General features: G+C 40.2%; 4 protein-coding genes across 7 annotated transcripts; 2 read left to right on the forward strand and 2 right to left on the reverse strand.

Annotated features, from left to right (window-relative positions):
* Nucleotides 1–71: 71 nt before the first annotated feature.
* LOC112453298 (lutropin-choriogonadotropic hormone receptor) lies at nucleotides 72–9466 on the reverse strand. The gene is made up of 13 exons (XM_025013947.1): nucleotides 8927–9466; nucleotides 5033–5104; nucleotides 4845–4916; nucleotides 4695–4763; nucleotides 4421–4564; nucleotides 4148–4288; nucleotides 3977–4042; nucleotides 3725–3868; nucleotides 3571–3642; nucleotides 3177–3466; nucleotides 2697–2876; nucleotides 2395–2589; nucleotides 72–2254 (listed from the first exon to the last, which is right to left on the reverse strand). The coding sequence occupies exons 1-13, from the start codon at nucleotides 9148–9150 to the stop codon at nucleotides 840–842; spliced, it is 3084 nt and encodes a 1027-aa protein (XP_024869715.1). The 5' UTR covers nucleotides 9151–9466; the 3' UTR covers nucleotides 72–839.
* A 1158-nt stretch (nucleotides 9467–10624) lies between these two features.
* Nucleotides 10625–16854, reverse strand: LOC112453302. Of its 3 annotated transcripts, none has more exons than XM_025013954.1 (12): nucleotides 16159–16854; nucleotides 15879–16062; nucleotides 15212–15564; nucleotides 14723–14894; nucleotides 14223–14603; nucleotides 13536–13752; nucleotides 13221–13397; nucleotides 12953–13136; nucleotides 12642–12837; nucleotides 12426–12561; nucleotides 12187–12352; nucleotides 10625–12108 (listed from the first exon to the last, which is right to left on the reverse strand). In XM_025013954.1, the coding sequence occupies exons 3-11, from the start codon at nucleotides 15492–15494 to the stop codon at nucleotides 12194–12196; spliced, it is 1905 nt and encodes a 634-aa protein (XP_024869722.1). In that variant the 5' UTR covers nucleotides 15495–15564; nucleotides 15879–16062; nucleotides 16159–16854; the 3' UTR covers nucleotides 10625–12108; nucleotides 12187–12193. The 3 variants fall into 3 exon arrangements, with proteins under 3 accessions (XP_024869722.1, XP_024869721.1, XP_024869719.1); XM_025013953.1 differs by having other exon boundaries at nucleotides 10625–12049; nucleotides 14214–14603; nucleotides 16159–16851; XM_025013951.1 differs by having other exon boundaries at nucleotides 14214–14603; nucleotides 16159–16850.
* A 387-nt stretch (nucleotides 16855–17241) lies between these two features.
* LOC112453299 (DNA topoisomerase 3-beta-1) lies at nucleotides 17242–21098 on the forward strand. Of its 2 annotated transcripts, XM_025013948.1 has the most exons (14): nucleotides 17242–17332; nucleotides 17408–17550; nucleotides 17629–17823; nucleotides 17949–18116; nucleotides 18197–18325; nucleotides 18464–18582; nucleotides 18659–18859; nucleotides 18953–19157; nucleotides 19244–19426; nucleotides 19516–19725; nucleotides 19811–20028; nucleotides 20205–20429; nucleotides 20513–20774; nucleotides 20832–21098. In XM_025013948.1, the coding sequence occupies exons 1-14, from the start codon at nucleotides 17242–17244 to the stop codon at nucleotides 21036–21038; spliced, it is 2556 nt and encodes an 851-aa protein (XP_024869716.1). In that variant the 3' UTR covers nucleotides 21039–21098. The 2 variants fall into 2 exon arrangements, with proteins under 2 accessions (XP_024869716.1, XP_024869717.1); XM_025013949.1 differs by lacking the exon at nucleotides 20832–21098 and having other exon boundaries at nucleotides 20205–20445; nucleotides 20513–20768.
* A 105-nt stretch (nucleotides 21099–21203) lies between these two features.
* On the forward strand, nucleotides 21204–22610 carry LOC112453303 (eukaryotic translation elongation factor 1 epsilon-1). The gene is made up of 4 exons (XM_025013955.1): nucleotides 21204–21751; nucleotides 21978–22193; nucleotides 22261–22356; nucleotides 22436–22610. Exons 1-4 carry the CDS (start codon nucleotides 21665–21667, stop codon nucleotides 22565–22567), a joined length of 531 nt encoding a protein of 176 aa, XP_024869723.1. The 5' UTR covers nucleotides 21204–21664; the 3' UTR covers nucleotides 22568–22610.
* The last annotated feature ends 62 nt before the right edge of the window (nucleotides 22611–22672 follow it).

A 22672-nucleotide genomic window follows, 5' to 3' on the forward strand; every position in this document is an offset into this window, starting at 1 on the left:
CAATTTGGCTCAAAATCTTATACTTAGGACGATAAGACCGTTGCGATAATTTTTCTACGGATTTATCTATCATATAAGTATTAAGTCATAATATCGTTACATACACACATACATATATGTATGCATGCATACAAAGTTCGATGTACATACACAGCTATCGAATGACTACTGGCTATTGGGACTAGTAGCTAAAATTCTTTGACCCACGATCGGTGTAAATGGTACAGAGTTTAAAAACTCATAATCAGTCTTATAACATAAAAGTACAAATATATAACATATTCATATACATATACGAACGGACGGACTACTTCGTTAGACGTTTATGCACGTAACCGAAATGGATCAGTGTCGCGATTTGACAAATCCGCGTACGTTTTGGCAAAGAACGTTTGACAAGAACGAATGCATTTATTAAATAACGTCGCCCATTACTTCTTAATAATATTTATATTCGTTGGTATAAAGATATTGACATATCTCATTAAGATCTTGGTTAAAATTTTCGTTTAAAATACACAACGTACAAATATAGCAACATTGAATAAAGAATGATAGATATTTGAAACCGTATCGTGACAATTAATATATACTCGTTACGTAACGTCTGGCACGTTTTTGTACGTTTCTACTTCACTTAAGCAACACGTTTTAACATGTACAAAACGCCAAAAATATAAATATACGTACAGCTACATATCCTACGCAGGTATACCAGCGAAGATTGTTAATACTGAATTTGCTCGAAGACGTCGCTCGACGAGAATACACTTAAAACGTGCGACGCATATTACATATGTATAATACATAAAAATATGTATAGTTAGAGATAGAAATATTTAACTTGTATTCGATATATTCTCGTCGTCTTGTTGATCGCTGGTCTCAGCCGCGGAAGGTATCGTGGCGAGTAGCCTAACGGCCAGTCTTCCCGGAGATCCTGGAGGTTCCGGTTCCTGGATGGCGAGTTGACGAGTTAGTCGCGGCTTCGGTCTGATCGGTCTCGGCGTCGTACGCGCGCTACGTTCTAAAGAGGCACTGGATCTCGAGATGCGCCAGGTACTGGTGCTGGCAGTGGTCGCGGAACCAGAAGAGTCGTTACGCGAGGAGCTTAACGTCGAATCCTGCGATGGTTTCCTAGTGATCAGCCAAGAGGAAGTCCTCCGTTTCGGATCTAGCAGTCTGAGCGGAATGCCGCAGTGGTGCGTTTGTCGCCAAGAATCGGATCTGGACGAGGAGAAATTTTCGCTGGACGATACCGACGACGCCCGTTTATGCTGTTTCTGTTGAATCTGGGCGATCTGGTAGGCGTACTGATCGTTACGCGCGTGCCGTGGTCGGGAGTCGCGCGTACACGGCCAGAACATTCCGGCGCTCCACCAACGGTAAGATGAGCAACGGCTTCCAGTTTCCAGGAGTCTCGATGAGTTACAAGCGCAGGGTGTTTGAAGTCCCTGGTTCTCTCGCGACGATCGATCGACGAGACTGTTGGTATTGGCGGGTGTCTGCCGATTGCTAAAATTCGAACTATGTCGGCACCTACCGATACCTCGAGTTACACGTGACTCCTCGATCGCTTTGCATATCAACACGCAATCCTTCTTGAATTGTTTCGTAAGGATCGCATATAGAAAAGGATTGCAACAAGAGTTGAGCGGTAGCACGAATACCGCGAAAACTTTCGCTTGCTCCAGAGACACCAACTGCAGTCCGAAGGTCGCCGTGAGAGAGAAGAAGGCTATCGGTGACCAGCAGAGAAAATCGGTGAAGACGAGTAATGCCATTCTCTTCGCTATGCGAGAATCGTTGGAATTCCACGCCTGGGAGCCTCGTATCGCGCAGTACATCTTCAAGTAGCATCCCATTAATATCAGAAAAGCTACTCCGTTAATGAGCATGAGAAATACTACGTACGCGAGTGCCGCGTTGCCATTAGTTTCGAACGGTAAGCAAATAGCGAATTTTCTATAGTCCGAAACTCCCACGAGCGGCAGACTCGCCATAGACAAAGCGAAGCACCATCCTATCGTCATAATATAGCCTGCGTGCTTCAGCGAAAGCCGCTTGTTCAGATGCATCGCGTGCGTTATCGCGTAATTCCTCTCCAAAGTGATCACAGCAAGGGTGTACACGCTCAGTTCAGAGCTGAGGACTCCCAGAAAGCCAGCTAATTGACATCCGGCCGACATTTGCCACGGTATTGCGTACCGTCGAAATTCTCCTAATGTCGATGCATCAACAACAGCCAATAAACCTAAAATATACATCGTTCGTCGAATAAAGATCTCGAATAAAAGAAGTCGAATAAAAGAAGAGGTAGAATCTTTCACAAGTTAGTACAGCCACGGTGTAGATGCACGACGAACGTTAATATGAAATATGAGAGAAACGTACCTAGATAAATACCCATGAAAAAATCGGCAGCGGCTAAATTGCAGACTAAAAATCGTGGCACATCCATCTTGCTTCTCGAGAATATTAAGACAAACACTACAATGCCATTCCCGAGCATGGCAAGGAGGAAGACTATCCATACGCCGCATCGTAAAGTCCACCAGTCGAATAAATCTTGGCACGGTAGGAAAGGACCTGAAACGTTCACATTTCATAAATGTTTATTTATTTTAAATCGAAATGTTTAACATCGTCGTCGAGCATTCTATGCATTTCGAGTCATCGTCGACTCTCTAACATACCAGGTTGCGGCAAGCATTGAATTCGAGAGGGTGCAGTTCGACCTGTCGATGTCGTCCGACCGTTTAGATTCTCGAAATAATCTTCTACGTAGGAAGCCAGGTTTCCGGGATAGGTAAAGTCTGAACCAAAGTTAGCCAAAAGTTCATTTATCTGCGATCCGAATTTGTCGGTCAAATTATCTGTAAAGAAGAAAAATAACGTTATTACGTCGGTGCCGTAAAGAGTAAAGATCACGGATAAAATATGATGCTATATGATAGACGAGTGATGAAAATATTTGCTCTTTACATGCCTATATACGCAATAATCTCGTAAGACTATGCAGACTTTCAACAACTAAACTCGCGGTAAATGCTTTACAGCACGTAAGTATTACTTAAATAAAACATGATAAGCACTTAAAATATATACGTAAATATAAAATGAATAAAAAGTTAATGTATGAAAAAGGAGAGAGCATAGAGAAGACAGTTACTTACCCACGTGTGGCCAGATATCGCTAAATGTCGAATTCCACAAACTAGTATCAAAATCGTCAGTGGGAAACAAAATCGATTCCTGCACCGGCGATTTTGTGGCAGATTCCTCTACTTCGAGCGAGAGAAACGCGCAGCAGTGATAAGCGTATGACAGCAACATTGTTTGTACTCGTGGAAATCTTTCAGGAGATGGGAATTCTCGCAATGCAGGATTATTAAACGTCTTAAGATGCAATAATCCTGCAAGACCTCTTATCGGCAGTGTAGGGAAAACATTATTTCCTAAATTTCTATAAATAAATATCTGTATCTTACGTACGTTCAAATCGAAATTCAAATTTGTAAAAAGTATGAGACTTTACTTAGACAACGCAACGTATGCAAATGCACTTACAAGTCTTGCAACCGTTTCGTTTCTCTGAATGCATCGGGATGTATATATTCGATATAATTATTCTCCAAGTCTCTAAAATGTGATTAACGTGAATAATAGAACGTATTAGAAATACGTAAAATCAGAGTAACTTGAGCTTAAGCTTTGCACTCACAAAACTTGGAGTCTAGGTAATCCGGTAAACGCGTCACTGGAAATGCTCTGCAAGTTATTGTTGGACAAGAGAAGATCGTGCAGCATATTCAAACCTTTAAAGGTATCGTCAGGTAACGTAGAAATCATATTACTAGCTAAATCCCTAAAAAAAACATAAGATTTGCATACACTGTCTTCGATATTCAATGCTTCATATACATATATAATATATTGCATAATGTATTTACGTATTACGTTATTACATACTTACAAAACGCGAAGTTCCGTACAGTTCCGTAAATTTGGTATCTCTGTCAGAGAATTGGATTTCATGTCGCTGAAAAACAGATAGAAAAATGTATTGTCAAAAGGAGTAATAATTATTACAATAATAACTGTTACGAAAAGATTTTTCCTATTAAATAATTTCGATTAAACTTACAGACTTTTAAGTTTCGGACACAGCCGGCAAAGATTAGGAGGAACCTCCTTCAACTGGGAACGATCTAATCTCAATACTTCCAAAGATGCTACTCCATTTAGATTGGGAAAAAGCCGCACGTCCTTCACGTTTGACAATATTCTATAATCAATAGAAAAATGTAGCGCTATACTTTGTTTATTTATCGAATAAATTTTTTATCCTGTAAGCTAATCTCCGGCGTGCGATCGGTGCGCGGATAGACTGCGATATACGTGAAAATAAATTACTTACAACTTACGAAGTTTGCCAAGCGTCTGGAAGGTTTCGTCGTGTATCTCCTTGATAGGATTTCCGCGTAAATCGAGCGACAGCAACGTACTAGCGTGGCGTAACGCATCTTTCGTGAGTCGTTCTATTTTGTTATTCGATATAGATCTAGAGAGATACATGAAAAACTCATGAAAGTGCGTCGCACTCGGATAACGCGAGAGATATTTCAACGAGAAACGTGATGGGTATATATATATTTTATAGACGAACAGGCACCACGTTAATAGGTACTTACAATTCTTCGAGACTAGGTAGATTTATAGCAGCAGCCGGTATCTCGGTTAAATAATTTTCATCGAGTTCCCTGAAGATGAAGGAGAAATGAAAGATATCGTGTTACGGATACGGATATACGGACTTGTTATAATACGTTTCATATACGTACAATATACGAAGATTCGCTAAGTTTATAAACGCGTCATCATGAATGGCACGTAGATGATTACGTCGCAGAAATCTAAAAATAAAGATATATATGTGTAACGCAAAAAACTACTTCAGATTCCACGTGATATTTTCTGATTTCTCTCGTTATCGTCATCTCACGATCATTACGCGTGTATGCATACTTACAAAATTTCGAGATTGGGAAATCGATGGAAAGCACGTGGTGGAATGTCCGTTATATTGTTGTTAGTCAAATCGCTGAAACAGTCATGAACGTATTCTATAAACGTACCACAACGTGGAAATATATTTATGCATAGTAAGTACGATATAAGATATTATTATAACAGGGTGTCTAGATAAAAAAGGACAAAAAATGTCATGGAAGTCATGGACGTTTGTGACTTTTCTGGACGTTCGTTAACGTCTTAAAAAATGACCGTTTCTGTCCTTTTTTATCTAAAGAAATGTATAGCGGTCATGGAACGCTTCCAGGTTTCCATGACCGCTAGACACCCGGTTACGAAAGATACAATATGAGCACACAAAGTATTTCTCACTGCACATTTCGACCGTGGTTGTAACTTTTTGTTCAAACATACATATGTAACAAGATTTGCGGAAGGCGAAAATGTTAGCGGGCAAAGGGTCTCTGCGAGCGCGATGTCTTCTAAAAATACGTCTTTCGTCGAGAAATGATTGCGAGAGATCGTTGCACTCGTAACGTACGGACGTGTGTTCGCGCTAGAGCGAGATACAACAGGTCTGCAAGAAAAAGGATCTAGGATAGTACGTCCATCTTCTCGGTTAAAGTAAAACTAGTTAAAGCCACATTAGAGAGAATACGTAAACGTTATATAAGGGGGGCTCGCGACACGTTCACCAGCTTGCAACTTGTCGAAATCAGGATGAAACGTCGGTTAAGAATGGCTTTTACAGGCACAAGTAGCCTGATAAAACTAGGAACAGGACAATACTGAGAAAACTGGCGACGCGACACTTTTATTCTTGTGTCGCGTGAGTGTGACGCGAGAAGATCACATCAGACCGAGGGTTGCGTGGCGTTTGGCCCATTTTTATGAGTCCTTCGACCTCCTTTGCTCAGGATGGATCGATGTCTACTTATCCGCTTACCGAAAGGGGCAGCGAAGAGACAGAGCGCGGCATTCTATATATAACAAAATAAAGAGAGAAAAGTTGTTTAGCACAACGCAAAATGTTTCGTCACATTGACGTTGAGCGCGTAGTTAAAAGAAAGAAAATGTGTGCCTTATATAGGGTACATAATAAGATTATATTGTCGACAACTTACTTCGTGTTAACTTGTTATTACATAAACATAAAATAAAAAGAATAAAAAATAGATGACGAGAATATCGGGAACACGAAAATCTAATGAAATCTAATGTGTCCGTGTTGAGCGTCATTTGCCCGACATATTTACTCGCACGCTGCAACCGCACTATATCCATGAACTTGACTGACTTGGTGTGTATGCATGGCATAAACATATATTATATACATACGTATATAATGAAGAACGTTCTTTTTCTTTTCCATTACTTCACTGAGAAAAAAATGTTGTTAATTTGACTAAACTTGTTTAGTTGTAGTGATTTGTTTAATGCAAATATTAATATATTTAAATCAAATATACGTGAGTAATATCAAGAAATTCTGAATCTATTTAAATATAATATTTTTTGAATTAACAAATGTTAGCTTGACAGCCCGTGACCGCTGCATTTAGTTGAATCAAATAATATTTCTTTGAATCAACGATTTTTTTTTCTCAGTGTTGTAATCTCTTACTCGGTATTTTTCGCAAAATTTTAACACTTTACGCGTTTAATACTCTTAACACGCTCATTTTTAAACCGTGACGAACATTTACGTTAACTCGAGTTTCGATAGAAACGTGGAACGAATACGCGTCAGTCGCTCGCGCGGCACACCGTGTGTCAGTGAGAGCGTACAGTACGCAGTATTTTTCCTCTCGTCCATTCGTCTTAAAATAGAAAAAGCAGCGGTGCCTTACGCCTTACGATATTTTGACGCACGCTTTTTTCCAAGTTCCAAGTTCCACGGGAACTTTCTCGGCGCGCTTCGGCACGAACCGTGGGTTCTACGTACGCTTTCGGGATCATGCGTCCGTTACAGGCGGACCTTTGAAAACTTTCGATATTTCATACTCAAGATTCAAGGACAGCTTGACGTTACCGCAGTCTTTGTACTCTTGAGGTATTCGGGAATATCATATATCTGCAATATACGTATAGTATATCATACAGACGTATTTAAAAAAAATCTCCGTCATCGCGTTATGGATAAAAGCCGTATACTGAATACTGACGGCGAAGCCGTACTTTCCAAAACTTGTTCGATACTTGAGCTTTCGTACCGATATATGCGACGACGAGCACACGGTCGAGAATAGTGCTTATAACGCTCGGTTGCTTTTAACTTTTAACAAGTTCGGGAATGGACGTATTTTCGCAATAGATGTCACGGTCTAGGACATGACATTACATTACAGTCGGGATGCTACTGCATTAACGAGAGAGAGACCAGCACGAAAAAATTTATTAATAACGTCCGTTACACGCACCCCGAGACTGCGTGCGAGAGAAGCGCCGCGGCGCTTCGCACGAACACACAGTCAAGGTATTACATCTAATATCTTTTTTCCTTTTTCCTTTTTCGTTTTTATCTTCAGTCAGAAAGGGGCCGGAGACAACCACTCGAAGCCGGCGTGTTACTTCTCGAGGAGGCAAGCGACGACGTCGTGCGGATCGCGTCGCAGAACGCTTTATATAGGTATACAAGTTTCGATAAAGGCGAAAGTAAAGTGCTACTTTTTACTTAACAGAACCGGACACACCGGTAGATTAGAGCTCATTAGACATTAGACATTAGACACGTAGACGATAACGCGGTACGTGCGAGCCACGAGGAACTCGCGTTCGACGAACGAGCAAGATATCGAGAACGACTATAATAAAACAAGTTTTGCTCGTTCCCTTGATCTTCGCGTTAACGCACGATCACGCGCCATAGAATATCGACACGCGTCTGTCCGTTCCGTTCGGCGGTATGTAGGTCGCGCGCATCGTGTGGGGTACGTATTAAAAAAAGTATGGCGTTACTCCTTTTATCTTTTCTATCGCCCGATCGAAGAGCGTACTTTCGCATAGGACAGACTGGACAGACCACGCGCGGTTCGTGCGGTTGGCAAGGTTGGAGAAGAAATCTGAACTGAAAGAAACACGCGTCGAAGATTTATAGTTCGTTGCATGTTCGAAGCGCGCGAAGCATCGCTCGTCCATAAACGTCTCGTTTATCTCGTTTACCGCGAAATGCACGCGGACGATAATAATTAAAAGCCAGGACTGCCAGGAGCCAGAACACGTTTTGTTCAGCTGCGTAGACACGACGGGCCATGGGCCGGGGGCCGCGGGCCCCTACTGCATTCCGCAACTCTGCAAGGCCTAGACGCGTATGTAGGGCGCGCGATGACGATCGCGCCCGTTACGTTTACCTTCTATGCTGCACGTGCAAAGACGACGTTACGCAACGCTATAATCGCTAACACATTTACGTGAAGGGTCTCTTATTTTTTTCTCCAATATATATATGCGCAGTCCAACAACGAACGACGTGTGTGCTTATATTTTTCTTTTCGAAAGTAAAATACCGCGAGATTCGAATGCCGTGGTTATTGTTATTACTGTTATCAGTTTATTTTCTAACAAAAAAAATGTGCACGGCGCGAAATCATAGAGACGTCGAGATGTAAAAAATCAGAGACGGAGACGCGAGAGCTCATCAGCCCATCTCAACGTAAGCGCCTCAACGCCGCGGCGCCGTGCGCTACGAGCAGCTACGAGAGCGTCGATCCTCTCCGCTACGCTGTCCAACTCCAACTCCAACTCCACGTCAGCGTCAGCCGTGACGCCTCCACGCTCCCAGCTCCCACAGGGGTCGAGCGTGTTGTGAGCGCACGGCGCACAGCGCACAGCGCAAAGCGCGCGCGAGTGACGAGTGACGAGTCGTAAGGTACATAATGTACTCTGTACTCACATCCTCGTAACGTTAACAGGAACACGGGCTTTCAACAAGTCAACATCGTCGATAAGCTGAACGGAGAGCAGCGCGGTGCCACGGCACAGCAGCTCCCGTCCATCGGCGACAACGTTACACGGGCCTGGGCCGCCCGGTCCACCGCTCCGACAGCAGCAGACTCGCCAGAAAAGGATGATCGCCAAGATGACCGGTATCCCGCTCCGACGAGACCGCGTGCACATACCGATACCGGCCGACCCTGTCCCCTGTGCAGTGTGCGTGTCCGTAACTGCCGCCGCACGGTCCGCGCCTTATATTCACTTTCGCAGCTCTCTTTTTTCCGCCGCGCGCCGCGCCCAGGATACAGCCGACACGGGACACAGCCACAGGACAAGTCACCTCGACCTCACCGACCTCACCATCCTCTCCCGCGCCGCCGTCCTTCGACTTGGACATCCGCACGTCCGCGGTCCACGTCCGGGCACGCGTGCACGCGCGCGACCATCAACATCAACGCGAGCGTCGCGAGCACCCCCATAAGGAGCCGTCGCCGTCGCCGCCACCACTGCCACCCCACCGGCCACCGGCGCGGGCGCGAGCGCGAGCGCGAGCGCGAGCGCCCACCACCACCACTATCAGTCTATCACTGCAGCCGCCACCGTCACCGTCCTTTATCCCTCTTATCACCGCGATCGCTGCCGCGCCTCGGGAAAAGAGAGATCAGTCAACAAGACGACACTGACCGCTGACCACTGCCTACGTATATGTAGTTGGAAACGTGCTATCTCCAGCTCCGAAAAGAGCGAGAAAGAAAGAGAGACAGACCCCGCCGTTCGCTCCGCGGTACATTCACCAACTGAGTACTCAAATACTGAACTGATCCGATATATTACGCGCGCCGCGCGGTGCCTACCTCACTACCTGCCTACACGGATTGACACGGATTTCGTATTCGTATATCGTGCATCGTGCATCCCCCCTACTCATCTCGCCAATCTCACCATCCCGTCTCCCGTCATTCCCGTCCCCCAACACCCAGTACACCCACCCTGAATCTGAATCACTCGACTTTCTCGACTCTGATCTTGCCTTGCGCGATATGCGACTATTGCCGCAGAAAAAAAAAAAAGCTCCGGTGGAGAGCTATTCGGTTGTACATACATATATACTCGATCGAATATAGCTACCTGACCGGATAAGTTCGCGATAAGCTATAGCTTCGCGCTGAAAATGGAACCGCGGTACACATATATGTAACATACGCCTCATCTTCATATTTTTCCCATCGTATTCTTGCGGTCGATATTCCTTTTCGGCCAGTCTCCATTCTCTCCATCCTCAGGCACAGATCTTCAGGACTCAGGATTGTTCAAGCATCTCACGTTATTCTTTTTACTTCTTCACCGCAACCATACTGACGTATATTACATGTGTAAATAATAATATGAGAAAGTCTTACACATAGAGGCACAAAAGTCAACATTTTTTTGGAAACGGTGCAGCTGTTTCTTAGATAAAAAACGTGTAGTACGTAAAGTAACAGTTTAAACGGGAAGAGTACCTACGTATACTGCATTGCGTTCAATATCGAGCAGTTCTTTTTAGAATCATCAAACCAACACCTTTCAAAACCACCAAAAGTTATATTTACGTAAGCAACTCTCGCGGAAACGCATACGTTTGATATTAATAAAAAAAAGAATAAAGGAGATTAACTTTCAAGTTTTTACGTTTAATAAATGACTCCGTCCTTACGTTTTTGCCGTCTCCTCATATACGTTTATCTGTGTTACGCTATGCTTACATCGACGCTATCTGTGAGAATACCTATTATAAATATATATTTTTAATTTTTAATAATCTTTCGATGAACGCGCGCGCGTATTTATTATTATCGATCAAGCGGGTAACGCAGATCGGTTAGGTCGGTAAGTCAGACTACTACTACGACCCAGCGACGTAAAACGTTTTCACTCCAACTTACTGCGTGCACCAGTGTGCACTAGTTCAGCTCAGCAGTGCAGCATCGAAGCAGATATGTTTATGTTGATTTGTTTACGTTGTTTACGGTTATCGTCTACGCATATACACAAGTCCTGTCTTCTTGAGCTATTTTTCTTACGTAAACAACATTAACGTAAAATCCTTCTATTAGTAACTAAATACACGTAACGCCAACCGTTCCGTTTGTCGTGTTCCTAGACGTCTAACCTAGAAAACGACGAAATGTGAACGTGTAATTGTTTTGACGCGTGTCTATTTTTTGCATTTGTGCCCAACGTTCATCTTCTCTCAACTCTCAACAGACGTGCGTTAGTTTTTTTTTTTTTTTTTTTTTTTTTTTACAAAAATCACGTGTTAGATAACGTGATGACGTCGATGGGAATTGTTTCTAAACTGCGACAGCTCTAACAAGTTCTCTGACGGTGGATGTGGGTGTGGTGTGGAGTGTGGAGGCTTGCCACTTCCCTGCCTGCACAGAATCAGATTCAACGTTATCTGCTTTTAAACAAAACTTGCGTCTATGCAGAGAAAAAAAGCGAAATAAAAATACATGCTCTTTATTCGCTGCACTTTCCTTGTATCTTTCAGCCGTACGTGTGTATGTGTACAGACGTAAGAGTTTTAGCTTTTAAATAATACTCACAGGGTGGAGAGCGCGTATTTTTATATCTCTTTTTTTTTTCATATGTAAAAGTAGGACGCTCTATCCAACGTGGTTTTATATTAATAAAATATTGTTTTCCTCTTCACGTACAGTAACTACGTAAGATACATAAATAAATATTCTGATCAAGCGTACTCTTGCCTCACAACTTTAATCAACACATCGTGTTTCGTATTCTTTGTGTAAATCTCAAGTATAGTATCATCCATATTACGTTTTAATCTCTGTGAACCGTGTATCTTTAAAGGAAAGCTCAAACTCTTTTCGCTGGGCAACATTTCTTTTACGGGAACAACACTGAAATAATCTGACGTTGACAGACTGGTCCAGAACGGCTCGGCTGCTTTGAAAAAGCTAACGGTCACGGTTGCGGGTTGCTTCATTATGTACCGGAGGGAGTACGAATGGTAGACGGACGTACAGAAAATTGATCTTGTACGTCAGGATGTTGGCGTTCGTCTTCTATCGTAGCTCTGCAAAATATTTTTTTGACAAAAAATCTCTAATTATAAGTCGAACGTTCCCTAAAAGCCTAAAAAAAATAAGAAAGAAATATATACATATACATATTAGAAGAAATACACATACAAATGAATAAAAAGTCTCTTACTGAGAAATCAGACTCCACCCGCTTCGTCTACACGAATAGTGTCGCTTGTTACAGATATCTCCGCGTCAGCAGTATCGTGAACAGGTAAAGTATCATCCGTGCATGCTTCCACTGTGAGCATTATCTCAGATTGATGAACGCCGCTGCACAGATCGCTTAGATTTTGCTATTTAAATATACGTTGTCATTATTACGTAAACAATAATGAGACTAGAGACTAAATACGTGTATACACTTACAATAGAATCGCCAAGTGACGCTATGCCAGGAACTAGTTGCTCCCCAGGAAAACTTTTACATATGGGAAACACAATAGAAATGACGTCCTCATTTTCATTTTTAGTCAGTTCATCTGGCTTTATTTTGTCACACACACTGAGAAAAAAATATACGTTTGCCAGCGACGAAACGTAACGCCAATAAATATCTGTTTCAATATTTAGTGTATCTTTTACCTGCGTATTCGCCAGCGGGTCGGTTCATCACCATAGGTGATGTTTATCGTTGCGATGTGCGAGACTTCCGAATGTTGCACGAACGCAAAGTCTTCTTTCTTCGGATGAAACTGTATTGCTATTTGCTGAGATTCTTTAGCATTAAGTATCACTTCCTTCGGATTTATATGCCAACTGGAGTTTGTTGAAAAAGTAACTAAAATAAATGCGTTTATCTGGTTTATCTCTGTATAAGTACACATTATTCGTGTAAATATGTACGGCGTAAAGAGAGAGAATCGAGGGCGTACGTTACATAAATTTATATAAACCTTTTGGTATAACTGTGATCTTGGCGAATGAACGTAAGTCACCAACATTATCCAATCTAATATTTGCGCTCAAAGTAGTTTCAGAATACAACGTGCCAAGTGACAACCACATATTTCCATTCAAATCTTTAAATGTACCCGCGATTTTTACTTTGCTGCAGCCACCGTATCCATACAGAGGTATCTGTCAATTTAACGTGTAAATATTCCTTCTTCTTGTTAAAAAATAAATTTAAAAATATTTAGCAGTAGCATTAAATACACGCACTTTTGTGTACTGTTGAGATTGAGGATCACTACTTTCTTTCGTATAATGTTTGATGGTAATTTTTCCAACTACTGGGCCTACGCAATGCGGATTGAACGCGACTGCAAGTGTCTTAATTTCTTGATGTCGCATTGTCAATACCATGCTTGTGTTGATAGTTTGTTTATCTCCAATAAACTATAATGTAGATATTTATTGATATAACGTCCATAAACTCTTTTTCTAGATAACACTACATATACGTGTGTGTGTGTGTGTGTGTGTGTGTGAGCGCGCGCGCGCGCACACACAGTATAGGTATATGATATACAGTACCTTAAAACTCTTATTGTCGTCACATATGTCTATTTGAATTTCAATCTTGTTATTGCTCGTATTGTGAATCGTAAATTCTTTAATCTCACTTTTTCCTGTTTTGACACTATTCCATGCTAGGGCAGCGTGTGTAACTCTAATCGGATGTGTATTTTTTGTTACAGCTATACCGGATACCATACTGCGTGCAGGTGATTTTTTATTGCAAGGTCCAGATCTATATATAGAGATTCGTGCTTATTATTATAATAATGATTATTACATGTGTATTATGTTAAAATATACAAGGTTTTATTGAAAAAAAAATAAAAAAACATATACTTTATCTCAAAGTTTTATTAAAGATAAACTTAAAGCGTATACTTTTGTATAAAAAAATTATACTAGATATCTTACATCTTATATTACGTTTAGAGTACGCAACGCAACATTTGGAACATTTTTATAACAAAACTGTTTTCACACTACATTACATGTAATAGCATTTTACATTTGTCACATAAACATTTATATCTCCAATGCAAATTTTAAGTATGGCTTCGGTTAAAATTGAACATAGAATAATCACGTGAGAAACTACAACTTATAGGTGAAACCAACGTGTAACAGCGTACAACAAAAACAATGGACGTTAATTAAAAAAGAATATCTGAAAAGAGAAACGAAAGATCTTATTACTGTACGTGCTCCAGTGGTGCTGTGAGGTCGTGAAATATTTTGTTTCGCCTTATACTGCGTTCCGGCTCTTCCATCCTTTGCAAAGAAAGAGCAATAAATTTTGCAAAAGCGTGTTCTACAGATGCAGAACCAACATCAAACTGCTGCTGCTGCTGCTCATTATTTTTTTTTGAGGTAGCACTTTGTTTTAATATTTTGGATGGCGTTTGATCGTACAGATTTTTAGTCAAGTCGTCTCCGATATTATTTGGACGTGGTAAAATTTTTTTATAAGTTCTTTTATTCAAATTTATACTTTCTGTGACATTTGTTTCTGGACATTTAGTTGCATTCTTATCAAATGAAAAAGCAGGTATTCTTCCATTATTTTTTTTCATGCTTGTCAGAGTTCTATAAAAAATTAAAGAAAATTAAATCACGTAGAGAAATAGTGTGTATTGATTTAGATATTTCTATATAAAAGATTTTGCACGCACGCACACGCACGCGCATATACAAAAGATAGTAACCGTCTTCTTTGAATGTACCCATCTAGAAAGGACAATTCAGATAAAAGTGCAGATTTCTTTTTGCTACAAGCTATACTTCCGCTTTTCAACGTTTGTTCTTTTTTTAACCTCACATATTGCTCTCTCAAATTTGTCAACCTCCTTTTACAATATTCAGCCGTATAAAACGTTCCTGGAAAATCATATATTAATCAAATCACCATTTTATATAAATACACGTGATAGAGATTTAAAAAAAGTGATACTATTATATTGGTACGATACTATTATAAAAATAGCATTTTCTCTATTTACGTGGAGGGGTAAAAGCCATAGTGGTGTAAGTCAAATTTTTTAAAATATTGACTCGTGTACATAAATACAATCTATACAATATATAACGTGCATTTAAGCACGTGCATATTTTAAAAAATTTGCCTTACACCACTACTATGGCTTTTACCCCTCCACGTGTAATGTTGCAAAAATGATTTATATTCAGATATTCACCAAGGTTCTTATCTCTCATGATTGATGAAATCTCCTTCCAGGCATTACTTTTTAATTCATTGTCTTTAAAGTCTGGATGACTCTTATCATACAAAAATCTTCTTTCTCTATATAATTCAACAAGGTACGTATCATCCACTTTTTCTAGGACATCGGCGTTGTTAACAGTTGCATTTGCCATATCTACTTTGTATATAATATGTTCTTTTAACATCACATTTGTCACATCTCGGTTAAACGTGGCTATATCGACGATTTTATACTGGCTGTACTCATGATCCATATTTAAAGAAACATATTGTTGTATCTTTATTGTTATCCTCAAAAAGACTAATAATGTAATGTTGACGTATCTGAAAGATTATTATGTTAGATGTATATACAATATAGAGAGAAAAATAATTGAGTAAACAAAATATCATTGATAGAACATTATTGCAAGCAAAGACAAATCCAGGTTAAGATTTAATCGACATTAGTGAAATCAGGCATAAATGCAAAGAGAACCAGAAGAAGAAGAAGAAAGAAAAAGAGAACGTAGTCGCAAGTAGAATGAACTAATAACATATCTTATTATTTGTCAAGTAGATTGAATATGCATGTTAGTCAATTAATATATTTAAATGTTAGTTATGTTAGTTAATTAATATATTTAAAACTTTCATACATATTTTCGCAGGATTAATAGGCCTTTCGAAAGAAGTAAATCTCGCTTTCGGTCACCGCCGACACGTGACACTGAACTTGTTTAAATCTTCTTGACCAAAGCTTTTTATCAAACTCTTCCGTCGTAAAACGATTTGTAAATGTACATACACGTCGTCCCCCGGTACCTATCTCCGTCGGTCTGCCTATATATACGTCATTCAAATAACGTTACGTCCCTTTTTATAATCTCATTCATTTAAATTTCAAACTCATTAAACGATAGCACAATAAACACTCACTACATATAATATATATTTTCCGTAATCAAGAACGGCTACGTAGTATACGTGTATACGTTGTACAATGGGATGAGTACCATCTGCATTAGATAAAAACAATTTCGTAGACTGTATGCGGCTGTGCACTTCTGTAGGCATCAACAATCGTAGGCCGCTCCGCACAAGAACTGACAATTAAGAACTTCCGTGTTCCGTCCGCGTCCGTAAGCTTAAACTTCAGTCCACTTCAGTCGTTCAGTCACGGTGGTCACGCATAAAGAAATCCATATCCGTCAGGGTCGTGCCGTGAGACGTATGGTATTTTCCCACGTAACGGCGTAACGGATAACCACGTAACCAACTTGTAACCAATCACAAACGTGAATTCGTCATGGGTAGCGACTGTGTTTTTACACGACTTGAAGGGTTCTGTTCGGGGCTGCTAGGTAAGCGCAACAGTCGAACTCGAATATGCGTAACAGAAAATGCGAAACGCTCTCTCTTCTGATTGGTTACGCGGAAAATACGTACCATGGAATGTTACCCTAGCCCTATTGTTGTTCATCGAGTGTAACAAGGATAAATGATGCGTGAAATGGAAAGTAGCCCGCGATATCGGGCTCACGTCTTGAATTCATTCGCAAGAGAAACGTATGCGCAAATGTTGTTCTTACAGAAAAGTTGCACAAGTCGATTGGCTATCGCATGGCTTCGTTTCTGTGATTGGTCGCGTTCCCACGACTCGCATTGTAGACCCAGCATAACAGAACAGACTTTACAAACTATAGACTATAGACACCTATAGTGCCGACACTGCCGACCTGCCGACTGCCGAGAGTGCCGAGTGTCAAGTGGTGTCAAGAGAATGTCGAGTCAGTCGAGTCTGACAAGAACATGTCTTCTGTCTTCGTTTATGTCGCGTTAAATTTTCCAGCGAGGCTAAAACAAGTTATTCGTCACGTGTAATGTGTTAATCCTGGCCGTGTCGAGCCCATCGGTGTCGGTGCCACGGTGCCACGGTGCCACGGTGCCACATAACCCACATGACAGAAGAAGAAGTCTATTGTACGTTGTAGTGCCATATGAAGAAAATATCGCGTCAAAATGAAAACCGCATTGATGGTGGCTGAAAAACCTTCTTTGGCAGCATCCCTGGCCAATATATTGAGTAATGGACGATGTAGTACCAGAAAAGGTGCGTTGCTAACTTGACGTCAAGTGACGTGCTCCCTCCTCTATAATAATAAATTTTTTGTTCGAATGTCTCTAGGACTGAACGGCTCTTGTTCCGTTCACGAATGGGTAGGTCAATTTAGATCCGAGACCGTAAATTTTAAAATGACCTCTGTATGTGGACACGTTATGACGTTGGACTTTATTGGAAAATACAACAACTGGGACAAAGTAGATCCGGTAAAATTAAATTATATTGCATTTTTTGTTTTTTATTATGTATAGAATAATTGAATTTTTTGTTTATCTATATCTCAGGCTGAATTGTTCTCATGTTCAACTGAGAAAAAGGAAGCGGTACCGAAACTGAAAATACCATACTTTTTGGCCAAAGAAGGAGCGTCGTGTGATTATTTAGTATTATGGCTGGATTGCGACAAGGAAGGTGAAAATATTTGCTTTGAAGTTATAAATGCAGTGCAGCAAGGAATGCACAGAAAATTACACATAAATGTGAGTTGCTTGTACACTAACATACTTGTAGATATTGAAGCTATTGATTCTTTTTGTTTTTCTATGATGGCGTGCTGCGTATGATTTAAATATGTTTTTATTAAACAGCTTTCTCTTTCCGATAGGATATATGGCGAGCACGATTCTCTGCCATTACGGAGAAAGATATAAAATCTGCTTTGGCTAATCTGATAAAGCCCAATGAAAATGAAGCCAAAAGCGTTGATGCACGTCAGGAGTTAGATTTACGAATAGGCTGTGCATTTACCAGATATCAAACTAAATTTTTTCAAGTATGGCACTACTGTCTTTGCATTGTATTCGCGTTATGAAATTTAAATATCACGATATGAATAAGTTATTATACTTTCAGGGTAAATATGGAGATTTAGATGTATCTCTCATTTCTTATGGTCCGTGCCAAACGCCAACGTTAGGTTTCTGTGTACAGAGACACGACGAAATTCAAACCTTTAAGCCAGATCCATATTGGGTACTGCAAGTATGTATCTATATACGTGTGTTTTATCTCGAAATGCTTATATATTATATAACATTTTGATTTGAGATTCTCCATTCTTCTTTTTTATTTGTGATTGTCTATAACGATGTTTTTTTTTTTTTTTATTATTATTTTTAGGTAACCGTCAAGTCTTCCGATGGTCAAGATATTGTATTAAGTTGGACGCGTGTGCGTTCTTTTGACAAAGAAGTCGCAACCATGTTTTTAAGCCACGTTAAAGAACACGATCAAGCAACGTGAGTTGTGTTTTGCATATTTAAGAATCTTATCACGTTGAAAAGATTACAGCATTTAAAGTAAATTTTTGTATAGCGTAGTGAGTGTGCAAAGCACAGAAAAATCCAAATCGCGACCTATAGCATTAAATACAGTAGAATTGATGCGAGTTGCAAGTTCTGGATTGGGAATGGGTCCACAACATGCTATGCAAATTGCGGAAAGACTCTATACTCAAGGATACATAAGTTATCCTCGAACGGAGACAACATCGTATTCTGAAAATGTTGATCTGCTGTAAGATTATTTCAGATAAACAGTTACACATGTATGATGCTCGCGTCATGCGGCACTTGATATTTATGGTTCAATCATTTTACTTTATTCAAGTTCAACGCTGAAGCAACAGCAGACGAGCCCAGAATGGGGCGAGGAAGTTCGCAAAATAATAGCGGCTGGAATCAATAGGCCAAAGAAAGGCCATGATGCAGGTGATCATCCGCCTATAACACCCATGAAACATGCAACCAGAAATGAACTCGATGGTGATTCGTGGAGATTGTACGATTATATAACGCGACATTTTATCGCTACGGTATGTTTAATATTGAGATATTTGTAAAACTTTAAAGCAAATCTTTACTTGTATTATATATTTTCCCTTTCTATTTTGAATCGTAGCTGGCGCGGGATTGTAAGTACTTGAGTACTACGGTAAAGTTCGAGATAGGCATGGAAATATTTACAGCTACTGGTCACAGCCTGTTAAGTCCTGGCTACACAAGTATTCTTACTTGGCAAGCACTTGGCGGTAGTGATACCCTGCCGAAATTTACATCCGACGAGAAAGTAAATATACAGGAGGTAAAAGATATTACGTTGTATTTATTTACTATCTCGATTTCTTTGGCCAACGACCGCGACGTACAAAATGTCTTGTTTCCTTATTACAGGCAAAATTAGTCGAATGTTACACACAGCCACCGGATTATTTAACAGAGGCAGAATTAATATCTCTTATGGAAAAACACGGCATTGGGACAGACGCTTCGATCCCTGTGCACATAAATAATATCTGCATTAGAAATTACGTTACTGTCGCAGCGGGCAGAAAATTAATACCTACTTCTCTTGGTATCGTTTTGGTCCATGGATACCAGAAGGTATCTTTGGTTTTGATTGGTCAACATATAATAATATACAATGTCTTTTATAAAATACTAAATATGTATCCCCTTTTTTTATTAGATAGATCCTGAATTAGTTTTACCCACAATGAGATCTGCAGTGGAAGAACAATTAAACCTAATAGCATTAGGTCGAGCTGATTTTCATGCAGTATTACAACATACCGTAGAAATTTTCAAACAAAAATTCCATTATTTTGTACAAAGTATAGAAGCTATGGATCAGTTGTTCGAAGTTTCGTTTTCGCCGCTATCGGCATCGGGCAAAGCACACTCTAGGTATACGAATAGTCGAATAGTCTCATACTGGCGGTGCATACTGGTTGTGTTGATCTTTTGCCAATTTTTTATATTTTATTATGCATATGCATATATAACTTTTATATAATGAACGCTCTACATATTTACTCGCTCTTTTTTCGATTTCTCATCATGTATATGTATATGTGTTACAGATGTGGCAAATGTCGTCGATATATGAAATACATACAAACAAAGCCATCTAGAATGCATTGCGCGCATTGTAATGAAACTTATAATTTACCACAAAATGGAAACATACGAATATACAAAGAATTAAAGTGTCCATTGGACGACTTTGAATTACTTTCGTGGTCGACTGGTACACGAGGAAAAAGTTATACATTTTGTCCATATTGTTATAATAATCCACCGTTCAGGTATGTCACGAATATGGTACGTGGATTATAATATATGTCTATCGAAGAGAGAAAGAACTCTAAATATTCTTTCTCAAATTTAGGGATATGAAAAAAGGAATGAGTGGTTGCACGTCATGCACGCATCCGACATGCCCGCACGGCATGAATTCAAATGGCTTATCCAGCTGTTTGGAATGCGATCTAGGTATACTTGTACTGGATCCTTCGGCCGCACCCAAGTGGAAATTGGGATGTAATCGTTGCGACGTTATTATCCATCTATTTGAGAACGCGCATAAAGTGACAGTCGATACAGATACGTGTGCGTGTGGCGCACAATTAGTGACCGTCGAATACAAACAGGTAAGCAGAGACACGGTGCGCCGTGGTCGCGTTCATTCACATCTCGTTTGATTTCAGGATAAAAGTAAACTCCCCAACGAAGCGACCGAAATGTCCGGCTGTGTGTTTTGTACTCCAGCTTTCGCGGCGTTAGTGGAAAAGCATCGTGCGGTAGCTTCGAAACCAGTCGTCACGCGTGGTCGAGGTCATGCCAAGAGTCGTAACCGAGGCAAACCTAAACCGCCAAAGGACAAAATGGCACAACTGGCAGCATATTTCGTATAATAAATAATTTAGGCGTGCCGTGCATACTGTATAAAGCCATATACACGTTATACAGCCATATATAGTTGTTCTTTTTATATATCCTTTCTAATATAATAACAATAACGTCTCTATCGTCCTTGATCATTAACAGCATTAATAGCATTATGTGGCACATAAAAGCGATAGCGGTAAAGATGACGCGTAACCATTGTTAGCGTTTCCATTAAATAATGGACTGTATTTGTATCAGGTACACGCAACACGTTTTGTAGAACCGTGCGTTTTATTAAACAAACTTTACAAGTTCTGACGAAACGCCTTATCCTACGTCACGAATGGAATACGTAAAAATTCTCGGTACGATATTTCGCACGCAAGATTTATTTTTAAATAGTGACACGCATGAGAGTAGAGAACGGTTTGACTCTCGATAGTCTCGATCCTCTGATTCTGCACGCTGAGATCTATCAAAAATTGAAAAAGTGATAAATATAACACACAGTCGTGATGCTTGTTAAAAGAAGAGGGCGTTAGGCGTTGGTGCACGGTTGGCGTGTCCAGGCGTGTCGTCCACAGATCCACGCTTGACGCTTGACACGATATCACGTTTCCAGTTCCTGAATATTGTTTACATTCTCTCCATTATGGGTTTGTGTAATATCGAATGTGTAGAAAGAATAGCGCGATATCTCGATGTTTCTCCAGGAAAGCTGGAAGTTTCTGATAAAAACGTAAGCTCGTACGTTGACGTCGCGCGTCAAGAGATGACGCGTGACGGGATTTGTTCCGTGTGCATGTGTAAAATATAAGTTAACTGTAAATGTTGAACGACGAGAGAATATTAATATTCCCTCGGCCCTCGCTAAATGTTACCGACGCAACATTCGACGACAATGGAACATAATAGACACGTGTGATTAACGTAACATCGCCATATATCGCAAATGATTGTTTCAGGTAGTATTCAGTCCAGAATATGAAAAGACGTTGCCGCCCACTCAAGGCTTCAGCACTATTGTGCAAGCGCTTGTAAGGAGTTCAAAATGCTCCGATATACTTGGCTGTGTTGACACGGAGAAAGAAACACAAGCCGTGATACATCAGTGGTTAGAGTATATTGTAATCTGTGTCAATCATGCGGCCGTTCCTGTCAATGCTAAAAGAATATTAAATGTAAGTATATTCCCTATAGAAAAATGGAAAACATAACATCGATAACACAATGTCTTTTGATTATTAGGAATTGAATGCGGTATTAAAAGATGTACCATATATAACTGGTACAAAGAAGACTGTCGCGGACATTGCGTTGTATTACGTTCTACATTCTATAATGGTAATAGCACTACCACTAATAACCCCAATAGGGCATTCTCATTCACGTCTCATATTTCCCTGTCGTTGTTTTGTTACAGAAAGACGTCAACTATCAGCAGAAGGCACAATATATTCACGTGTCGCGATGGTTCGACAATATCCAACAAGAAGAGAAGTTGAGACGAGAACTGGATTTAATATCTTTTAATTTATTACATCTATTTCTGTAATCGAGATGTAATGTTTTGAATATATTTTTTAGTATCTGCGAGATATAGCGATTAACGTGATTTACGTATTACTTAATCTAGTAGTTATCGTTATTAAAATTATGT

This window comes from Temnothorax curvispinosus, unplaced genomic scaffold, assembly GCF_003070985.1.
Source record: "Temnothorax curvispinosus isolate PA1 unplaced genomic scaffold, ASM307098v1 QBEX01004246.1, whole genome shotgun sequence".
NCBI classification, from domain to species: domain Eukaryota; kingdom Metazoa; phylum Arthropoda; class Insecta; order Hymenoptera; family Formicidae; genus Temnothorax; species Temnothorax curvispinosus.